This window comes from Idiotropiscis lumnitzeri, chromosome 6 (genome assembly GCF_059441095.1).
Source record: "Idiotropiscis lumnitzeri isolate Australia: NSW breed Sydney's pygmy pipehorse chromosome 6, RoL_Ilum_1.0, whole genome shotgun sequence".
Lineage (NCBI taxonomy): Eukaryota > Metazoa > Chordata > Actinopteri > Syngnathiformes > Syngnathidae > Idiotropiscis > Idiotropiscis lumnitzeri.
In genome coordinates, this window is record NC_142396.1 from 22,608,068 (window position 1) to 22,631,027 (window position 22,960).

A 22,960-nucleotide genomic window follows, 5' to 3' on the forward strand; every position below is an offset into this window, starting at 1 on the left:
AAGTACTTACTTTCTTTAGCCAGGTAGTGATGCTACCACTATAATGAAAAATAAGTTCGTAGATTTCTTCAGGCCTGTACTATTTTCAAATGTGAGAAATATTTATGAGAAATTGTTGTGTAGTTAAAGTTAGAGTAGGTATTGTCGTTAAAGCCACGTCAATGTTTGATGTGAATTAAAAATGATGAATTCCTGTGCAAATCAGCATGTGGCTGCAGGAGACTTTTTTTGTATTTTTCTTAAGTCTTTGCCATGTACATTGAGTATGAAATTTTCAAAAAGCAAGATGAAACACACATCGGGGGCATCTTTTTTAAAATCTTTAGGGGGCGATAGTGAGCCATCAACGTCTTGAGGCTGTTCTGACGAATTTTCAGTCGGATTCGTTAAAAGGGCTCTGTGCAGTACGTTAAAATATATATTTTTAAAAATCATCAAAATTCCTACCACTAGGTGGCGCTGTGTGTATAACAGAATAATATATAGATGTCTTCAGGTCGGGAAGTTTTATGTACAAAGCATTTAGGCCATTGTGGTGCCCCCTTTGAAGTAAATTCAAAATGTCCAACTTCCTGTGCAATTTAGAGAGAGACTTTTTTTGTAGGTCTTGGCCTTATACATACTCCATAAAATTTTCAAAAAGCTAAGTGAAACACACAACCGGGGCTGCTTTTTTTAAAATTTCGAGAGGAAGATAGCGAGACATTTAAAACTAATAAAATATTGATGATTTTTCCAGGCCTGGTGTGTGTGCAAAGTTTCACGAGTTTTTATTCATATTTAGAACCTCAAAATCAGCGTTGTTATATTTTCGAACTGTGCAAAGTCACGCCCACAGCGTTTCACGAAAAATGACAAATTTCGTATTGTGGCATCCTCAAGGCCTAAACACTCATCCGAGCAAATACGAGGTAGACCTTGTTAACCTACTCGAAGAAAAACAACGAAAATAACAAATATTTACTTTAACCAGTTGGTGGCGCTATCACTATGATCAAATATAAGTTGGTTGATGTCATCAGGGCTGGACTATCCTCAAATGTGAAAAAATTCGAGAACATAAGATCATCTGAGTCATGTTGCAGGAGCTTTTGTTGCCACAGAGAACAATCAGACTTTGCGGCACCGTAATAGCCACACCCTTCGCCGAGAAGTCACAAAATACGGGAAATAGTAAGATCAACGTCTTGAGTCTTTTTTGACCAATTTTCAGTTGCAGTCGTTAAAAGGGCTCCGTGCAGTACAATAAAATGTAAAAAATTACATTTTTAGTCACCACTAGGTGGCGCAATGTGTAGAACAGAATATAAACATACAGATGTCTTCGGGTACCAACACTTAATCTACATGTGATGTTTTGTGTTTTTAGCAGCATGTGCAGAGGAGTTATTAAGCATTTTGTCCACGGCCGCAAAGCAAATATTAAACGGAAATTTTGAAGCCCCGCCCCCCTCATATAGTATTTCGGAAAATAAACATTTTTGTCCCAGTGTTTGTCCCAGGTCTTAAGATGGTACAGCCGGAATGTTAAGGCAATCGCATAAACCCTCTAGGATTGGGGTGCAAAAGAATAACCTCTGTAAACGTGCAAAAATGGGCAAAAGTTGGACTTTCAAAAATTCATAACTCACTTCCTGTTCATTATGGACTATTGTCGAAGAAATTATATGTACATCTCGGGGTACTACACACTGGCAATTTTCGGAGGCCTAAGTCAAACGGGCCGGGATTTCCTTTGATGTTTCCTACTCTAGTTGGCGCTAGAGAGCCATTTTTTTTTTGCATTGTTTACAACGACGTTAACATATCAAATTTTGCGCCATGCTCGATGAGACCGCAAAGTTTGGTGAGTTTTCGTGCATGTTTAGGGGGTCAAAAATGCGATCGAATGAGCGGAAAATAGAAAAAATAATAACTAGAGCTGCGAGCATCTATAAAGGGCCCTCGCAACCCTGGCAAAGTTGGGGTACATGCACATTGGAAATATGAAATATTTCTGAGAAAAAAACGTGAGGAATCCTCACAAGGAATATTTGTGGAGTTAGAGTTAGAGCAGTTTTCGTTGTCAAAGCCTCGTCAATGTTTGAAGTGAATTCAAAATCCAGTCAATTTAGAATGTGGCTCCCAGACACTTCTTATTATGTCTTGGCTTTTTACATGCTTCATCAAATTTTCAAAAAGTTTGATAAACACAGATCCGGGGATGTTTTTTTCAAATTTTCAAGGGGGCGATAGCGAGCCATTTTAAAAAAATTAAACGACAAACTTGATTAATTTGCCAGGCCTGATTTGGATGCAAAGTTTCATGAGTTTTCATTCAAATTTCGAACCTCAAAATAAGTAAACTTGTTAACCTACTCTGAGAAAAATATCAACAAAAATAATGTATTTGCTTTAACCAGTAAGTGGCACTACCACTACAATGAAAAATAAGTAGATGCCTTCAGGGTTGGACTATCCTCAAATTTGAAAATATTCTAGAAGTTAGGATCATCTGATTCATGTTACGGTAGCTTTTGTTGCCACGGAGATTAATCAATTTTTGCGGCACCGTAATGGCTACGCCCTTTGCCGAAAAGTCACAAAATTCGGCGTAGACTAAGATCAACGTCTTGAGGCTGTTCTGACAAATTTTCAGTCAGCTTCATTAAAAGGGCTCCGTGCAGTATATTAAAATGTAAAAAAAATATATATTTTTGATACCATGAGGTGGCACTGTGTGTATAAAAGTATAATAACATATAGATGTCTTCAGGTCGGGATGTTTCATCTACAGGTTAAGTATGGGATATTTTAAGAGGATGAGCAGGGGAGTTATTAAGCATTGAGTCCATTGTGGTGAAGCGACCCCTTTTAAGTAAATTCAAAATGGCCGACTTCCTGTAAAACCTAGCTCATGGCTCCAAGAGACTTTTTTGTAGGTCTTGGCCTTATACATACTCCATAAAATTTACAAAAAGCTAGGTGAAACACTCAACCATGGCTGATTTTTTTAACATTTCTAAAGGGCCATGGCGAGCCATTTTAAAAAAGCTGCACAACTAACATATAAAATATTGATGATTTTGAAAGGCCTGATGTGTGTGTAAAGTTTCACGAGTTGTTGTTCATATTTAGAACCTCAAAATCAGCGTTGTTTTATTGCCAAACAGTTCGATGCCGCGCCCACAACTTTTCATGAAAAATGACGAATTTCGGATTGTGACATCCTCATGGCCTAAACATTCATCCGAGCATATATGAGGGCGACCTTGACTTGCTCTGAGAAAATAACTTGTATTAGCTTATAACAGTTGGTGGCACTACCACGACGATGAAAAATAAGTTGGTAGATGTCTCCAGGGCTGGAGTATCCTCAAATGTGAAAAACTTCGAGAAGATAGGATCATCTGAGTCATGTTGCCGCAGATTACAATCGGACTTTTCTGCACTGTAATGGCCACGCCTTTTGCCAAAAAGTTACAAAATTCGGCAGAGAGTAAGATCATTGTCTTAAGTCTTTTCTGACCAATTTTCAGTCAGATTCGTCAAAAGGGCTTCGAGCAGTATGTGAAAATTAAAATAAAAACACATTTTTTTATTCCACTTGGCGGCGCTGTGTGTATAACAGAATAATAACATACAGATGACTTCAGGTCGGGACGTTTTATGTACAGGTGAAGTTTTGGATTTTTAGGAGCATGTGCAGGGGAGTTATTGAGCATTTTCTCCATTGAAGTGACACACCCCCTTTAAAGTTAATTCAAAATGGCCGACTTCCTGTGCTATTTAGCTCATGGCTCCAAGAGACTTTTTTGTAGGTCTTGGCCTTATACATAGTCCATAGAATTTTCAAAAAGCTAGGTGAAACACACAACCGGGGCTACTTTTTTTAACATTTCTAGAGGGCGATAGAGTGCCATTTTTTAAAAAACTGCATGGGAAACTAATAAAATATTGATGATTTTGTCAGGCCTGAAGTGTGTGCAAAGTTTCACGAGGTTTTGTTCATATTTAGAACCTCAAAATCAGCGTTGTTTTATTGGCGAACTGTGCCAAGCCACGCCCACAGCTTTTCACAAAAAATGATGAATTTCGTATTGTGACATCCTTGAAGGCCTAAACCATCATCTGCGCAAATATGTTCAACAAAAATAATTAGTATTTGCTTTTACCAGTTGGTGGCGCTACCACTACGATCAAAAATAAGCTGGTAGAGGTCGCAACGGCTGGAATATCCTCAAATGTTAAAAATTTCAAGAAGATAGGATCATCTGAGTCATGTTGCCGGAGCTTTTGTTTCCAAAGTGAATAATCAGACTTTGCGACACCGTAAAAGCCACGCCCTTTGAAGAAAAGTCACAAAATTTGGTATGGGGTAAGATCAATGTCTTGAGTCTGTTCTGACCAATTTTAAGTCGGATTTGTTTAAAGGTCTCCGTGCAGTACATTAAATTGTAAAATAAAATATTTTTTGTCGCCACTAGGTGGCGCAAGGTGTATAACTGAATATAAACATATAGATGTCTTCAGATACAGACTCTTTATGTACCTGTGATGTTTTGGATTTTTAGCAGCTTGTGCACGGGAGTTATTAAGCATTTTGTCCATTGCGGCAAAGGAAATAATCAACGAAAACTTTGAAGCCCCGCCCCCGTCATATAGTATTTCGGAAACTAAAGATTTTTGTCCCAGTGTTTGTCCCAGGTCTTAAGATGATACAGCCGGAATTTTAAGGCAATCGGATGAACCCTGTAGGATCAGGGTGCAAAAGAATGACCCACGTAAACGTGCAAAAATGGGCGAAAGTTGGACTTTCAAAAATTCATAACTCACTTCCTGTTCATATTAGACTTTTGTCATCAAAGAAATTATATGTACATCACGGGGGACTACACGTGCCGGGCAATTTTTGGAGGCCTAGGTCAAACAGGCCAGGATTTCCTTTGATTTTTCCCATTCTAGTTGGCGCTAGAGAGCCATTTTGTTTGTGTCGTTTGCGACGACGCCAAAATATAAAATTTTTCGTCATGCCCGATGAGACTGCCAAGTTAGGTGAGTTTTCGTGCATGTTTAGAGGGTCAAAAATGAGATCGAACAATCGGAAAATAGAAAAAATAAATAAAAATAATAATAATAATAATAATAATTTCTACAAAAACAATAGGGACCTCGCAGCGATCGCTGCTCAGGCCCTAATAATAATAATAATTTCTACAAAAACAATAGGGACCTCGCAGCGGTCGCTGCTCGGGCCCTAATAATAAATAATAATAATAATAACTAGAGCTGCGAGCAGCTATAAAGGGCCCTCGCCACCCGGGCAACGTTGCGGTACTGGCACGTTGGAAATGTGAAATATCTACGAGAAATAACGTGAGGAATCTTCAAGAGGAATTTTCGTGTAGTTAAAGTTAGAGCAGTTTTTTTTTTCAAAGCCTCGTCAATGTTTGAAGTAAATTCAGAATGGCCGACTTCCTGTTCAATTCAGCATACGGCTACATGAGACTTTTTATTAGGTCTTGGCTTTGTTCATCATCAAATTTTCAGTTTGGTGAAACACAGATATGGGGCTGTTTTTTTTTTTTTTTTTTTCTAGGGGGCAATCGTGAGCCAATTTTAAACAACTGTACGACAAACTAATAAAATATTGATGAATATTGAATCAACTCCCGGTTGAGTGGACGCTGGCACGTTTGGCTGCCACTGCTCACCGGTAACTCACGGAAATTTTTTGGACCCGCTTGTTGTACCTGCTTTAGCAGTTTACAATCCCTCCAGTTACCGTGATTTTACTTATTATTATCTGTATGTTGAGCAATCCCGATTCTCATGCATTCCACCCACCTCATGCATAGTCGCTGACGCGTCTACTGTGGCTAAAGTTTAGCTGACCTATCAAAGTTACCACCTGTCTGCCATGTGGACCCGCAAGCCAGTCTGCTTCTCGCACTTCTGCCTGTTCCTGTCATGTCATCAACCTGTGTCAGGACAACTTCAATACACTTCCGCTGAACTCCGCTGGATTTACCGACACATGCCCGATGGCAACGCACCACCAACGCTGCTCCTCCTCCCGGAGATCGCTCGTCGACCCCTGAAGGATTGTATGGCAATTATCGACATTTTAAACATTTATGGGACAGAATGTCAATTGTTTAATTTAGCAGGTTTATATTTACTGAATATGTTAAACAATTAGGAAACAAAAAGTATTTATCTAATGAAACTAGAAGTACTACGCATAGGAATGACTGTGATTGTAGTCATGGTCTTTACTGATTTATGATATTATTTTCATATGCTAAAGTTATATTACTTGGTTCATAGATGTGTGAACATAGTATTTTTATGACCTACACTCACATTCACATCATACATATTCACAAATTGCACAAGAAGTAGGCCATTTTGATTTCATTTCAAACATTGACATAGCTTTGGCTCTAACTTTAACTACACGAAATCTCCTCTTTAAGATTCAACACATTATTTCTTGTAAATATTTCACATTTCAATTGGCCAGTACCCCAACGTTGCCAGGGCTGCGAGGCCCCTTTATAGCTGCTCGCAGTTAGGGCCCGAACAGCGACCGCTATGAGGGCCCATAATTTGTAGAAATTATTTATTATTATTATTAATACCTCCGCGCCTATTAGTGACGTGCCGCTATTAGGATTAGTGATTAGATCAAACCATATCCGTGAACAAACACCTGTTTAATGCCTAAAATGGCCACTATGAGGTCCCTATTATTTTTGTGGAAATTATTATTCGGGCCTGAGCAGCGACCGCTGCGGGTCCCTATTGTTTTTGTCGAAATTATTATTCGGGCCCGAGCAGCGGTCTCACTGAGCCATGTGCTAAATTGCACAGGAAGTCAGCCATTCTGAATTTACTTCAAACATTGACGTGGCTTTGGCAACAAAAGCTGCTCTAAATTTAACTACAAGAAATTTCCTCACATTATTTCTTGTACCCCAAAGTTGCCAGAGCTGCGAGGGCCCTTTATAGCTGCTCGCAGCTCTAGTTGTGTATTATTATTTTTATATTAGCTCTTTCTGTCTTGTATGTTTAGATTTCACTCTGAAGAGTCAATTTAGTTCACGGTTAAAATTTAAACCAATAAAAAATATTGTTTAAAAAAAAAAAAAGGAACTTTTGCATTTTATTAATCATGGAAATCTGGCGACACGCCCAGATTCCCCACGTGTCAGTGCCACTGTACTTGATATTTACTGTGGCACAAAGTGAAGATTCTTTGCCAGATTATGATCTCTAATAATGCTCATGATACAAGTAATGACAACTTTATTGCAGGCTTAAGGTCCTGGCGAGCATGAATAGTTCTGAAAATAGTTGGATGGATAAAATCACTGTAACACTGCACTGTGTCATACTGCCATTAATATTTGTTGTAATACAAACGGCCAAGGCTCGTTGAAGTGTAGCTATGGCAGTGTTTCTCAAATAGTGGCACGCGGTGCGAGGCTGAGGGGGGCTAACCTGGGGAACATGCTTTTTTTCGTCACAGTACGGCTGAACGATGTATGGTTTTGGGACCGTAATTGCAATCTCAGACAACGCGATTTTGAGATCGTCAAAGCTTCGGTTTGTGCACCTAGTTCACGCAGTAGGTCACGCAGTACTGATGAAAAAAAAAAAAAACGTCGCCCTGTCGCTCGTTGTCCGGGAAGTCATTTCTTTCACCGCTACTTGAATGTTAGACGCCAAGCTATCTTGCGCCGCAGCAATATGAGCTTTATTTGTACTATATTTAAGTCCGTGCACAGCAGCAGCAACGAGCTGTGTGATGGCAAATAAACGACCCCACTATTAAGAAGCACTAAACGAGGAGGCAAACGAGGAAGCGCTAAGTGTGCTAATTGCTAAAATGAATTCCAGAGAAATAAGTGCTTCGATGTAAGCTCGACTTTTAACAGAAGTCGGACTCAAACCGCGTTTGGGCTGAGAGCCAGCAGCTATGAACAGAAATGTTGAATTGCAACCATTACGTATCGAAACATAAAATACGACGACGGCTACGTCATCACAACGAAGAGGTTCGATGTCAAATGTATAGTATTTATTTATCATCTCATTAATATTTGCACCACGGATTACTGAGTTTCGAGATCTTCGCAATAATAGTTCTCAAAATGATATTTGTTATCAATTTAGCTTTGCTGAGGGACATTTTATTTAGATTTTATATAGTTATAAAACATCTATATACAAAGAACATGTACATTAATAGGAAATGTAAAAAAAAAATTGGGGGTTAAAACACATTTTCAAACACAGAAATACAAAATTATTCTTGACAAAAAGTAATTTTTAAAAACTTGAGAAAAAACTGCCCCCCTCACAAAACCTTTCAAGTGTCCTTGCATAATTACAGCTGTTGTGAAATGCGCTATATAAATAATAGTGCGCAGCGAGTATTCTCTCAACGGTGTAGGTTTGTTTTGCAATGAAAATGCTATTATTTTTATTTGCGGCGAAGAGAGTGTGGTGGGGAGGGGCGTGACAGAAAATAATTGAGAAGCACTGAGCTATGGTGGGGCGGCACGGAGGCCAACTGGTTAGCATGATGGCCTCACAGTGAGAGACAGCGTCGGGCGTGGGTTCCATCCCGGCTCCGGCCATCCTGTGTGGAGTTTGCATGTTCTCCCCGTGCTTGCGTGGATTTCCTCCGGGTACTCCGGTTTCCTCCCACATTCCAAAAACATGCATGGCAGGCCGATTGAACACTCTAAATTGCCCATAGGTATGAGTGTGAGCGTGGATGGTTGTTCGTCTCTGTGTGTCCTGCAATTGGCTGGCAATCAGTTCAGGGTGTCCCCCGCCTACTGCCCGAAGATAGCTGGGATAGGCTCCAGCACCCACCGCGACCTTAGTGAGGAGAAGCGGCACAGAAGGATGGATGGATGGATGAGCTATGGTGAGTGATAATCTTAATCATTTGTTTTTATTTTGGTCCTTGAAAATGTCTTCACATAAAAATTACCTTTAGCACGAAAAAGTTTATGATCCTGCACTTATTTAAAAATGTGCTCAATATGCATTGTTGACAGGTCACTGCTAAGTAAGTAATTATGTGATTGATTAATTCATTGAAGCACTAATATTAAATATATACACAGTAAACGTTAATGAAAAAATTTTAAAAAAATAGGATAATGTCAAATTTCCATCACAGAGAGTACTGCTGTCTGTTATTATTAGTTGAATGTTGAACTGAAGACCCTAACCCTTAAAAAGCACATATGTAGTATTTTCACGACCATAGGGCGAGCCAAAAACTCACAGATTTTCTCCAAACTCTGAGGGTCTGAGAGGAATGCTTCGTGAGTATGAGCAACCAAGACCCCTAATAGTGGCTGTTTGGCTCCCTATACAACCGATGTCCGCAACAAGCCTGATTTGTTTCCAGTGACGGTTGGACTCCACCAAGACTGCCCTTTGTCACTGATTCTGTTCAGAACTTTAATGGACAGAATTTCTATGTTCAGCCAAGGAATTGAGGGGGTGCGGTTTGATGGCCTCAGTATTACATCTCTGCTTTTTGCAAATTATGTGGTACTGCTGGCTTCTTCAGGCTGTGATATCCAACTCTTTATGGAGCGGTTCGCAGCCCAGAGTGAAACGGTTAGGATGAAAATCCGCACGTCTCAAGAGAGACCATGATCAGCCGTTGAAAAAGGGGATGAGTTCCTGCCCCAAGTGGGGGCATTCTTGTGGTCTTGATCATGAGTGAGGATTGGATGGAATTGACAGGCATATCAGTGCAGCGTCTGCTGTGATGTATCGGCCTGTCGTGATGAAGGAGTTGAGCTGAAAGGCGTAGCTTTCAATTAACCAGTCAGTCTACGTTACGACCCTCACTTATGGTCACGAGCTGTGGGTCATGACCAAAAGAACAAGATCCCAGATGCAAGCGTCCGAAAGGAGTTTCCTGTGCAGGGTGTCCGGGTTTCTGCCTTAGAGATAGGATAAGAAGCCGGGAGGGACATGTGATTGGGATGCCTGTGGACGCGTCCCTGTTGAGGTGTTCCGGGCATGTCCTACCAGAAGGAGACCCTGGGGATGACTCAGGACGCGCTGGAGAGACTATGTCTCCCAGGTGGCTTGAGAATGCCTTGGGATCACTCCGGAAGAGTTGAAATATGTGGCTGGGGAGCGGGAAGTCTGTGCTTCCCTGCTGAAGCTGTTTTCTCTGCGACCCGACCCCGATAATGGTTGGCTGGCAGGACAGTAAACGGGGAAAAAAAAGAAATATCTATGATAAAGCCAATCGGCTTCTCGACTAGGATGCTTAGGAAGTTTTCTGGGGCAAACCCTGCAATGGCGGTCAGAAGTGTTTGTTGAGTGTAAGGTAGGTTTTTCTGGATCTCACCTTTTTAAAGTGTGTTGCAGACTGTACTTTCCTAACAGGCTGCATTAGTGCATCCCGTATGATGATGCTGATGTCAGCACCAGAGTAGCCGTCTGTTTTGTGAGCAAGCTGCCGCAGGTCACCCTCGCTCAGGCTGTGAGGTGTGTTGCCCAAGTGTAGACGAAACATCTGAGCTCGGGCTGGCTCCTCCGGCAGAGCGATGTAGATGCGCTTTTCAAATCTGCTCAACAGAGACAAATTCCAATCAATCACTGCTGTTAACAGAGGTCCGCTAGAACAGTTATTCATCCATGTCTGGCAAAATACAGCAAGCACCCAACAATGATGATAGTAAACAAGCAAACAGGGACTTCTGGCGGCGCCATGTTTGAGAGAGACTCTGCTGACTAACCCATCCCATTAAACGACTTTAGAATAATACTCGGCAAAAACATGCCCAACAAGACCACGAGAACTGACACTAGCGATAGACTTGCAAGATACCAATTTAGGACCAAAGACGGGGAGGAGAAATTGCCGGAAAAGGCTGAGGCTAACAAGCCCGCTAAGCCGGCGGCGGCTGGCGCTAGCAAAGGCGCTATACATGCGACGAAAAACATGGAGATGTCTACATTTTGGGACTGCCCGAAATTGCTCCCTTATTGGAAGGAGGTTAAGAGTGAGACCGATAGAGCACTGGGAATCAATTTGTCATTCAAACCAAAATTGTTCCTTTTCGATCTTCCGGCAGAAGCTGATGTTTACAACAGAGACCAAAAATACCTGCTGCATATACTCTTGATGACAGCTAGGAAAAATGTGGCAATAAAACCTCGGCCACCCAAGGTGTCACTGTGGAAGCAGAAGCTTAGGGAGGTTTATGATATGGAGGCCTTTACTGCGAAGTTACAGCTGAGGTCTGATGCTTTTGAAAAGGTGTGCAGGCCCATAGTAGGACATATCTTTGTTTGATCAGAACACTGCACTACGTAATATTGATGTTCACACAGTTTGATATCCGCGTTTCACTTTTCAGCATGTTACTGTTATTTCTGTTGTACAAAATTGTAATGTTTCTCTTGTTTATTTCTACTATTGTCTTATTTTATTCGGTTGTTCTGTCAAGGATTGTTAGACACTGTTGATTCATAAAAATAAAGTAAAAAAAAAACAACAAAAAAACAAGCAAACAAGTGAATGGAAATATCCAAAAGTAAAAGCCACAAAGTAGTCCTTCATAGCACAAGCAGGGGCGCAACTACCTACTTTCTGGGGTGTATGCAGACACATAACAGGCGCCCCCACCCAAAAAGAGAAAAAACAATAATAATAACAACTTATTTTTTTATATGATGCCTATATATTTATTTTTTGGGGGAGTATAACACTTTTATTTCAAACTTTTATTGAACGTTTCATTTTATATCAGGTGATTGGCATAATGAAAAACAAGAACATGTACAATAACGAATAATGTACAAAAACAAATTTAGCTAACTTTATTGTTTGCAAGCCATGTGTGACTCTTACTACGCTGACACATCACAACTAACCTACTGTCTTTTAACCACTTTGAAAAGCTGTTTTTCATGCCTGCATTATCTTCTTGCCTTGATATCTCCCCTCTCCCTCTTTCTTTTTCGGTTTTCTGCCCCTGAGCACTTTCTATTTTGCTTCTCCATCTTTACCATAATCAGACGTTTGAATTGTAAACACTCGCCGCTCACATACTCGAGGGTGCGTGCACTGGACTCAGTCTGTGTCTGTGTGTGGGCGGAGTCACGGAGCAGAGGAGCCACTATCAGTGACGTGCCTCAATTAGTATTAGTGATTAGATCAAACCATATCTGAAAACAAACACCTGTCTATACCTAAAACGGCCACTTAAAAATTATTTTCCTCCCATCGCTTTGGCGCCCCCTCTAGCAGGGCACCTCTCTGCGCCGCATGTGCCTCTTACGTACTTTTTGTGCCACTGAGTACATGGAACCGTATCTTGCAATTTAAAGGTAACATATTGGCTACCTAACAGCATAATTGCCTGTGTGAACATTTGTGGGCAAAGATCCTCAAAAAAAGCAACACAAATTCAACAAACAAGAAGAGACTATGCCTCTTTTTCAAAATTTCTCATTACCATGACCTGGATTAATGACAAGTTACCCAAACAAACGTAAACATTGTTTAGCAAGTGCATTTGTATTTTCCACTGCTACTCTGACAGTATGTTAAATAATACTTTAAAATGTGAATTATGTGAGTCCCTGAGTGATTATACTGGACAATATCATACATGAATCGTAAATTCAAAAGAAATAAGTGAGAGACGAGGAAAGAGAAGTTAAAAGAAAAGAAAGATGTCCAGAAACCAAAAAGGTCACAATACACGAAGATGAGACAGAAGCGCTGACCAGCACTACTTGTTATTAAGGACTTGCGCGGTAGCCAAAGAAACGGCACATCAAGTGATGCAGAGGGACCTTCTGACATTCAAGGAGGAATTTAAAGGGGAAGTGAGGCAAGAGTTTGTCGAATTTATGGAGGAAATAGAATATAATAAAACCTTGTTTATATAATGAATAGGAAAATGACACAAAAAAAGCAAGGGTAGCGGGAGTTTATTGCTGAAGGACAGGCGAGACTGTCACAATGGGAAGAATGGAATAGCGATGACAACAAGGGAAACAGGGCCTATGGGAAACCAGGTACATACTTGCCGGGTTGTTCTTATTTGTTGGTATTGTATTACAGTGAAGGGGTATGGATTAATTTTGAGGGACACAAGCCATGCTTATTTAGGTGCACGCTGATAGACAAAAAAATGTCAAGTAAATTGCAGCAAACACAGTTCATGCTATGCATGTGTTAAAGAAATTTAAGTTTGTATGTTCATCTGTTAGTTTTGTTGTTTAGTTTGTCATCTTAGCAAGTTTCAAACTATAACTAATCTTACAGGCCCCCTTTGTTGCACATGCATTCGTATCTTTCTGGCCTCAAATTGAACCGTCCTATGGGTGCCAGGTACGGCTCCTCGCGAATGTGACTCCCCAACGCCAGAGCCCTTTTCTGTGAACACCTCCCTTGGGGTGTTGATGACCTCTTAGACCCTTAGCAGATAAAGTGAGACTCACTCGCTTCTAAGGCCGTAACTTATGACTTGGGGAGGTTCAGCAAAAGGCTTGGTACCTCTAAAGCAACAATATCGTCATGGCCAGAGAGATAACTTGTATGTGTCAGGCCTTGTGAAAATACACCATACACCAAAATATGTCTTGTAATCTGAAACCATTAGAATAGGCTGGAAGAGTGTGATGGAGTCAAATGTCAAGTTTCCCATTCTGTATTGCATATTCAAATTGCTTATGCTGATGCAAATAAAAACCATGTGTGCAGTCGAACACGCTGGCTTCGCCTCGGAGTTCGAGGGCTGCCCCGCGCGTAAATGACAGACAAACTTGGCTGGTTGATTCATTTGTTCAGGCTTGTTTTGATAGAAACATCCCTAACATTACTTGGTCCTTCGAGCCGGATGAAAACGTGTGATCTGCGGTGGACGATTGACGACGACTGAAAACGGCGCCATCGTGAAAAGTCCTCTCTTCCAGGAGGCCAGTCCTCGGCCATCCTCCACCGGAGAGAACACAGACTTCATCCATGAACCGCGAGTGTCTCGACCAGCGGAGAGATTGTCACAGGTCAGTGGTTGTATACAACAGATAGTAAAAAACTTGAGTTTTTGGGTTTTTGAAGGATAGTAGGGTTTCAGGGAGTTCCTTTACCCGAAGAGATAGTACATCTTAGCTTCGTTATTTTCTGGAAGAAATACAGATTTAACTTTGCTATTTTGGAAGGCTTGTTGGAAGACTCGGATAGTACAGAATTAACTGTTGTTTTTTTCTGGAAGGCAGATTAAGGCATTCCTTGTCTGGTAGAGAGTACAAGTGTAGTTAATTATATCTGCTCGGATAGTACAGAATTAACTGTTGTTATTTCTGGAAGGCAGATTTAGGGGTTCTTATTTCTGGTAGAGTACAGATGTAATTATTACTATATTTGGAAGTGATAGTACAACGTTTATTTATAGAAGACGAAAATAGTTTATCTATTTTCACAGACACAGAAATGATCAATCTGTGAGTGTGTATGTGCATTGTATGAATGTCCAACGTTTGAGAAAACTAAAACTGACCGAGGGTTGTGAGTAAAAACACCCAGGAATACCCGCTCCAAATTGGGAGTAGAAGCTTGGTATTCGACCCAAAGTCAGGCAATTTGAATTTTTCTCAACACCGAGGAACCATAACTAGACATCAAGAATAATTAAGACCGTCAGAAATGGCGGCAAAATTGATGAAGGAAATTAACTGTCAACCTTCCGAATTTGAAATAAAGGAAAAATGTAGGTTAGCTGAAATTGAAAATTATTGATTAGTTTCTCGTTTGTAGCTGTTCAATGTTGAGAACCGTGTGTGTTGTTTTGTGGGCCCGTGTATATGTCTGTGTCTGAATGTGTGTGTGCGCGTGTGCGTGAGAACGAAGCTGGAGTGTGTGCGAGTGTGTGGGGTGAGTAGATCATTTTGTTTGTGAATGTTTGAAAAGAAAACTGTATGCAAAGTGAGTGAATGGTGTGATTGGGGATTACAAATACCATTTGGTATTTAATCCCATGTAATACAGTAGGATTATAAACAGCGGACTGTTGTGGATGTAATAGACAAGAAATCTCCACCTGAAAAAGTTGAAGTGAGAATTGCCACAACAGGAAAATTGTGTTGCTGTCCAACTGATGAGAAACCAGTTTTAGAACACCCTAGGTGTTGACAAACTGGTCCAATTTTCTAAAATTGAGGTATTCGGTAGTATAGTAAAGTTCAGGGAAGCTTTGCAGTGTAGAGATTGGAAGTTAATAAGAAAAGAAGAGGAATGTTTAAAGAAAAATGGAGAGAGTGTAGAGAAGGGATATGAACAATTAATGTGTGTCATAGTCAGATTTGCAAGTGGAAAACTGTTGAGAGTAACAAAATTAGAGCCTATGTGGTTGAGGTACGCAGAACACTGAGTTGATTGCATGAATTGAAAGAGAGAAGTAGGTGTTATGAAAGATTGAATGAAGGTTTTGAAAGTGAACATGAGGAATCTTTGCAAAAGCATAGGTGTTTCCTGATTTTGACATTTTTAATTCAACACGTTGGTAGCTTTGAGTGGTTGTGGAAAAACTACAGTGAATTTGGAAATTGGGAGAAGAAAAGCCTTTGCAGGAGGCAAAGAGGAGGGGTGGTCATAAATCAGGGGCGTGCAGAAGGAGCAGCCTGTGGAGAGGTCCCAGGTGCGGAGAAGGAAAGAGAGAGAGAGTTTAGTGATTGAAGGCTGTGTCATTTGAATGAGAGAAGGAGGATAGAAATTAGATCCTGCTTTTTGGTGAATTGAAGAAAGAGTTTATATTTCATATTTCAGTTGATAATTTTTGGATCAAAGTAGAACAGAAATGGAAAATGACACCGGAAAAAAGATGGAAATTTAGTTAGAAGGGCTATAAATTTCATTAAAGCATAGAAGGAATTAGAAACTACAATAACATTAATGGGCACTTGTCCACTTTAAGGTAAAATTGGTTAAAGTGAAATGAGTCAAAAGATTCGGAAAAATTGGAAATAAAATAGAATTAACAAGTTCACTTTTGTGATAAGAAATTTGTGATTAGGTGAAAAAGGAAAAGAAAATCACAGGTTTTTCTAATAGAACAGCATAATTTAAATTGGCCAGCTTGTAAAATGGAAAAGAAAATCCTAAATTATGCAGAAAATAATGAACGTGTCGAACAGGAAAAGAAAAAAACTGAACGTCTTGATAAAAACATAAATTTTTCGGGACCGAGTCGTGATAACAAAGAAGAATTACGTGGACAAAAATACAAAAAAAGAAGTCCAGTTGACTTGTCCAAATTGTCACCCAAACATCAACAGTGGTTCAAGGAAGGCAAGTGTTTCAATTGCGGAAAAAAAAGGTCATCTTGCTCGTCATTGTGGGGGAAAAGTTAAGCCTAGTCGACGCCGTGTTGACGAGTAATCTGATGATGAATGACTAGGCCGGGACCCCAGAGGGGCTTCGGACTGCGAGTTAATGTCCAAACCTCTGGATTCCCCCTCTGACAATGACAGCGGGGAAGACATCGAGGAAGATATTAAACATATGTTTGACCACGAGAATTACTTAATGTGTCATCAAATTGAACCGACGATATAATCTGAACTAAAGATAAGATGCAGCTGTTAAAAAAGGAAGTCACATATTTAGGCCGCATTTTGACTGAAAAGGGGCGCATTTTTGGTGACAAGCAAAAAGAAGGCGTTGCCCGAGCCCTAAAACCAATAACAAAGAAGTAAATGATGTCCCTTATAGGTGTATGCAATTATTGCCAGGCATGGATTGCAAAGTACTTAGAAATCACACGACTATTGCTGGACATCATTTATGACAAGCCAAAGACATTTGAGGAAAAAAAAAAAATGTTTGAACACTTGAGGCTGACAAGCTTTTGAACTTGTCAAGTGTGAACTCATTGATTAAGATGTATTAGCACTACCAAATTACTATGAGCCATTTGAGCAAAAAGTGACTGCAAAAAATGGTTTCATGACCTTGTGTGGCTGCAGACGCGCAGGGCTCATGAAATCACTTGCATATTAGTCACAACAATTGGATCAAGCAGTCTTCACTGCTGCTTTAAGGAATCAAAAAATGACATTCCTTTTCCCACCACATTCACATTGCACGGCGACCTAATTGTCACATTACACTGATAAGGTGCGCTCAGCCCAGCGTCACTTTTTCCCGCACCAGTAGAAGGCACACCACACGACTGTGGAAGCCGAGTCCAAATTACCACCAAACAGCGACCTGACCTCTTGGACACCTTTCTCCCGACTGGAGAGACAGTTTTTTGACGGCCGCAAAGGGGTGGGAATTTTTTTTTAACAAAGCATTTTGTTTCAAGGGATATTAAAATCTGTATGTGCAGGACAAGCAGCAGAAATTTCTGTGCTGATCCAGAATTGTAAGATGTTTTCTAAAAAACATTTTACAATTTGGACTGACTGCCAAGATATATGTTTATGTGTTCTGTCGACATTGGGCAAACGGCGCTTTAAAAAATCACAAAAGATGAAAGAAAAGTTGTGCATAAAGCACGTCTAAATAAGTATTTGTAAACGCAAAATTCTCTGAACAGAAAATGACACGATTACAATTGAATACTGCCTCGCTGACAATGCAGCAAGGGGTAATGCACACACACACACACACGCAGCAAATCAACTTGACAATTTGATCTCACGCCAGGAAAAAATACACCACTAATTGAATGCACCGTTGGGAGAAAACAAAGGTGCAAACATTGCTGAGGACAGGATCAGCAAATTGGCAGATGGCAAATCCTGGCTGCCTAATTCATTGATTAGAGGAATAAGATGATTGACACACGAGCAGATAGTCGTGTGTCAACAGGGGGAAGTATGATATGAAATTGTTCCCACATATAGACTTTTCAACAAAAAACTTTTTTTAGACAAAGTGTTAGTTGTTTGGGTTGCAATATTGTTTGGTTATAATTAATGTGTTTTCAAAATGGATTACGTTGTTTCCAACAACACATGATGATGTTAAAACAATTGGAAAAAGAGTTGTGTAATCGAATTATCCTGACATTTGGAATTTCAAGAGTGATTTAAAGTGAAAATGATGCATTTTGTGAATAATGTTTGTAACAAGTGGGACAGTTTGTTGCAAAATTGACTCAAAGCGTCATTTTGCATACAGTCTGCAGGACTTGTGGAACGCACGAATGGAACTGACTTATCAAGACAAAGAAAAAAAAAAAGAGACAATGGCCAGACTGTGTTTCAATCACAGCAATGAGGATAGTGACAGCCGAAGGAAGGACACTATCCCCTTTTTATCCTATATGGCCTCACACATAGACTCTCAGGTTCACCAGAACCACCAGCGACTGGCACATCTGTCCCAGTCCACATGAAAGACATGTTTGACCACAATTACTGGCCAGTGTGTTTTGATCCACAGATAAACCAGGTCCATGTGGGAGACCAACTCTTCCTCAAGGTGCTGAAACGACCTCGTTGGGACAGTGAACGCTGGGACGGCCCTCATCAGGTGATTGCAGTGACCCCGACGGCAGCAAAGGTCGAGGGGCGTGGCGGCTGGATCCACCAGTCGCAGTGCAAGCTTCTCCGGTTCCCTGCTGACAGGCCGAGCGACGCTGGTCCCTCCGAATAGGATCTCCACCATGTACACACTCAGTGTACCGACGAAAGAGACGAAAGACCACAGTTGGAAAGAGGGTTTTCCGTGGCAAACACACCCCTCTTGGAAAGAGGGTTTTCCGTGGCAAACACACCCCTCTCGGAAAGATGGAGCGAGCCGCCGAACGGCGACTGGGCACAGCCCTGTCAACCAGATGCATCATCTACTTCCTTGCAGGGCTGTGCCTGGTGGAAATCAGCGCACGACCTCGAGACCAGGACGACATCAACGCATCCAAGTTGCACAGCCGCAGACTGCTGTCTACACTCATGTCGAAAAACCTGCAGCTTCTGACAAAAGACTCAGGGACACTGATTAATGTAACCTCTCTTTCACAAGAGTATGCCATTACCATTCCTCTGAATCAATTGCAGGCCCGCCGAACCCAGTTTGAAAAAGTCTCAGCAATACCAGATTATTCAGGAAGGGTTACACTAGAAGAACAATATACCGAAATAACTGACATGAGTCAGTGGCGAGGTTATTGGTTTTATCTAATGAGTGCTCATGGCGACAATACAAATTGGAGGTCCTGGTCAAATTATATCACTTCTGTTGATGGTGATTACTGATAAAAAATAAAAAGAAATCAAGGAGCACTAAATTGGCATAATAAAATTTGTATTTCCAAAGTCATGAATACTATGGAATTGAAGGTAGCTGCTCAGGTTTCTGTAGCCCTGTCCGAACACCAACCTATGTATACTGACTCCGAAAATGATGAGGACTTTACTGATATGTGAACCCTTTTTGACGACTTCACAGAAAAGCGTTGCAGTTGTGAATGTTTGATGTTCCGGGTTTATTTTGTACATACATGTATTGGACCAAAAACAGCTTTAGCTTTGCCTTATTAACTTTTACTTGTTATTATTTTTGGGCTTTTCGCTTGGGGCATGGGTTTCTACCCTTTTTCTCTGGAGCTTTGGAGTTTTTGGGTAGTTTTTCTCCCCCCTCTAGCGACAGCCTTTGATGATGAGATTTGAAACTTGATAAACAGGAGGGATATGTTAAAGAAATTTAAGTTTGTATGTTCATCTGTTAGTTTTGTTGTTTAGTTTGTCATCTTAGCAAGTTTCAAACTATAACTAATCTTACAGGCCCCCTTTGTTGCACATGCATTCGTATCTTTCTGGCCTCAAATTGAACCGTCCTATGGGTGCCAGGTACGGCTCCTCGCGAATGTGACTCCCCAACGCCAGAGCCCTTTTCTGTGAACACCTCCCTTGGGGTGTTGATGACCTCTTAGACCCTTAGCAGATAAAGTGAGACTCACTCGCTTCTAAGGCCGTAACTTATGACTTGGGGAGGTTCAGCACAAGGCTTGGTACCTCTAAAGCAACAATATCGTCATGGCCAGAGAGATAACTTGTATGTGTCAGGCCTTGTGAAAATACACCATACACCAAAATATGTCTTGTAATCTGAAACCATTAGAATAGGCTGGAAGAGTGTGATGGAGTCAAATGTCAAGTTTCCCATTCTGTATTGCATATTCAAATTGCTTATGCTGATGCAAATAAAAACCATGTGTGCAGTCGAACACGCTGGCTTCGCCTCGGAGTTCGAGGGCTGCCCCGCGCGTAAATGACAGACAAACTTGGCTGGTTGATTCATTTGTTCAGGCTTGTTTTGATAGAAACATCCCTAACAGCATGACAGAAACATATCACCAACGCAGAAAGATGGCTATCTTTAAGATAGACCTTACCAAATAATATATGGACAGAAATGCCTTTATTTTGAAGTTGTTCCGGGCAGCTTACTGTGGCTTTACGAGTGCTTGCAGCCAGCGTTAAGCGATCCGAATACTTTTCAAAGGCAGCCGATGTAAATGACACTTGTCAAGTCAAATTAATTATATATCAGTTAAACACAAGAAAGTCTCAAAGTGCGTCATATGCCCACAGTTGACAAATATTAACGACATCCCCTGATCTTCACTCACAAAAGGGCAAGCAAAACTCAAAAAACACCATTTGGGGAAAACATTAGACAACTTGAGAAAGGACGACAGATGGGGGAATCCCGCAATTGGACCCTGATTTGTCAGACGAATATCTGACGTGAGTGAAAGCAGCAGAGAATAGTCACCCTAGCTACCAGAGCGAGTAGGTCAGTGCTAAGCAGCAAGCAAGTTCCCATTAAAAACTTAGTCAACCCTCATTCTCATCAGTTATTTGTATGCACATTAGTATGCTCTACTATATTATGAAGTTGCCAGTAATACTAATTGTGAAGAATATTATAGGAGCAATCATGTTATCAAATGTAATCAGGAATAAAACTAACATCACAGTCTAATATCACACACACTCTAACATCACACATAGGTTAAGATCACACACACTCTAATATCACACAAAGTCTAAACATCACTCAACATTATAAAAGAATAAATCTAACATCACACAACACTATAGTATACGGTTTTGTTGCTAATTTCAGTTCACTTATTAACTAACAATTTTGGGAACCAGACAACACAGCCGCCTGCACCTAGGTTAGGGCGACCACCCAGGTCAGGGCAACCGAACAAACTCCACTCTAAATAAACATGAAAGGAGGCGGATGTGGACCGGACAAACATCGGCTAGGACCAGAATACACATACCTTTGAGATTTAATGTACCTTTGATACTGTTGTGTAAACCTGTATTAATTTCTGTATTGATTGTAATGTGTCAACGGGACCTATGATTCTCAATAAAAGGCCCTGGGAGAATTGGAGGTTCAGAGATCAGACCTGTTCACTGGGGTTTCATCTCTCCTGGCCGGAAACTTGCCACTCGGGGTCCGTGTCTATGGTCCCTAAATTTCCTACTTGTCGAGGCGTGGATCGCTCCTCCACATTGGGGCGATTCTCCCTTGACATTTCAAGTGGTCCTTCGAGCCGGATGGAGACTGAGCCGAGCGGAAGGAGCAGTGACGACTGGAGGAAGACTGTGCACAGCAATTAGGATTTAAAAACCCTCATCTTGAGGCCAGTCTCACTGGAACATCCCGATGCGCGGCCCGGTCACCATCCGACTGAACCAGAAGGGAGGACACGGACTGCCAGGGGTAAGATAAAACTTCATGAAGTATTTTGGGTACCACGACACCTAGACGGTTTTCGGTGTGAGACTCAGCTACTTCGCTGTTGTTTAGTCAAGAGAACATTACTGCAGATAACGTAACTTCTGCAGATTGGAAACCAGTTGTTTTAACGGTGTGGTCCGGGTAACGGAACTCCCGGACGGTTCGGGACCGTATAGTGAGGCAGTGAATTGACCAGGCCTGTGACTGACGTACTAACAGTTGATTTAATGTGTGTGTGTGGAGAGTATTTGAAGATCTAAAATTGTTCACGTTCTGTGAAATTTAAACACCAAGCTGATGACTTTCGGCGCGACAGGACGTCACTTTCGGCGCGACATCTTTTTCTCCGCTTTTATCCACCGGGAGAGTAAACGCAACTATGGTTTCGTGCACCACCACATGCAACACTTGCACCATTCTCATGGAAAGACTCTCCCTGCTAGAGGGACGTGTCCGCCAGCTAGAGCAGAGTAATGTGGGAAGCGTAAACGTGGCGGACACGACTGTTAGCACGGGTTGTAGCCAACCTGCTAGTCTGGTTAGCATTGGCCGTAAACGGCTTGCTAATCGCGGTGAGCCTGTTAAGACACATAGCAGTTCCATTCCACCTCGGTCTCATGGCTCCCGCACCTTAGTGATAGGTGACTCCATTACCCGCAACATTAAGCTTGAAAATCCAGCCACAGTAATGTGTATTCCTGGGGCCAGAGCACCCGACATAGAAGCTAATCTTATGGAGCTAGTGCGCAAGACACCTATACACCAGCGCAGTGCAAACAACGCTAGCTATTCAGATATAGTGATACACGTTGGCTCCAATGACACTAGGATGAAGCAATCAGAGATCACAAAGAAAAACATAGCAAGGACTTGTGATCTCGCCAGAAAGATGAGTCGGCATCGAGTAATTGTCTCTGGCCCCTTGCCTGCGAGAGGCAATGATGAGAGGTTTAGTAGATTATTCTCACTAAATAAGTGGCTGGCTAGTTTTTGTAGTGAGCAGGGACTGCAGTTTATAGATAACTGGCCTTCTTTCTGGGGCCGACCCGACCTGCTGAGGATGGATGGCCTTCACCCTAACTGGGAAGGCGCCATCACTCTTTCTAGAAACATAGATTATTGTTTGAGCCTTCCATGACTATTCATATTAGAGCAGGTCGGGCTGCAGGCGAATAGTGAGCCTGTAAGGAAGGGTATGGAGTC

General features: G+C 41.3%; 1 protein-coding gene across 4 annotated transcripts in view; it reads right to left on the reverse strand.

Moving 5' to 3' along the window:
• LOC148335920 (vacuolar protein sorting-associated protein 4A) overlaps nt 1-22,960 on the reverse strand; it is a 173,045-nt gene that overhangs the window by 61,251 nt on the left and 88,834 nt on the right. For 3 of the 4 annotated variants that reach the window (XM_088298435.1, XM_088298433.1, XM_088298436.1), the window contains exon 9: nt 10,379-10,598. In XM_088298435.1, coding sequence (XP_088154561.1) covers nt 10,379-10,598 — 220 coding nt within the window. Of the gene's footprint in view, nt 1-8,246; nt 8,875-10,378; nt 10,599-22,960 lie in introns of those variants that run through there. The other variant, XM_088298432.1, reaches the window with a different exon arrangement.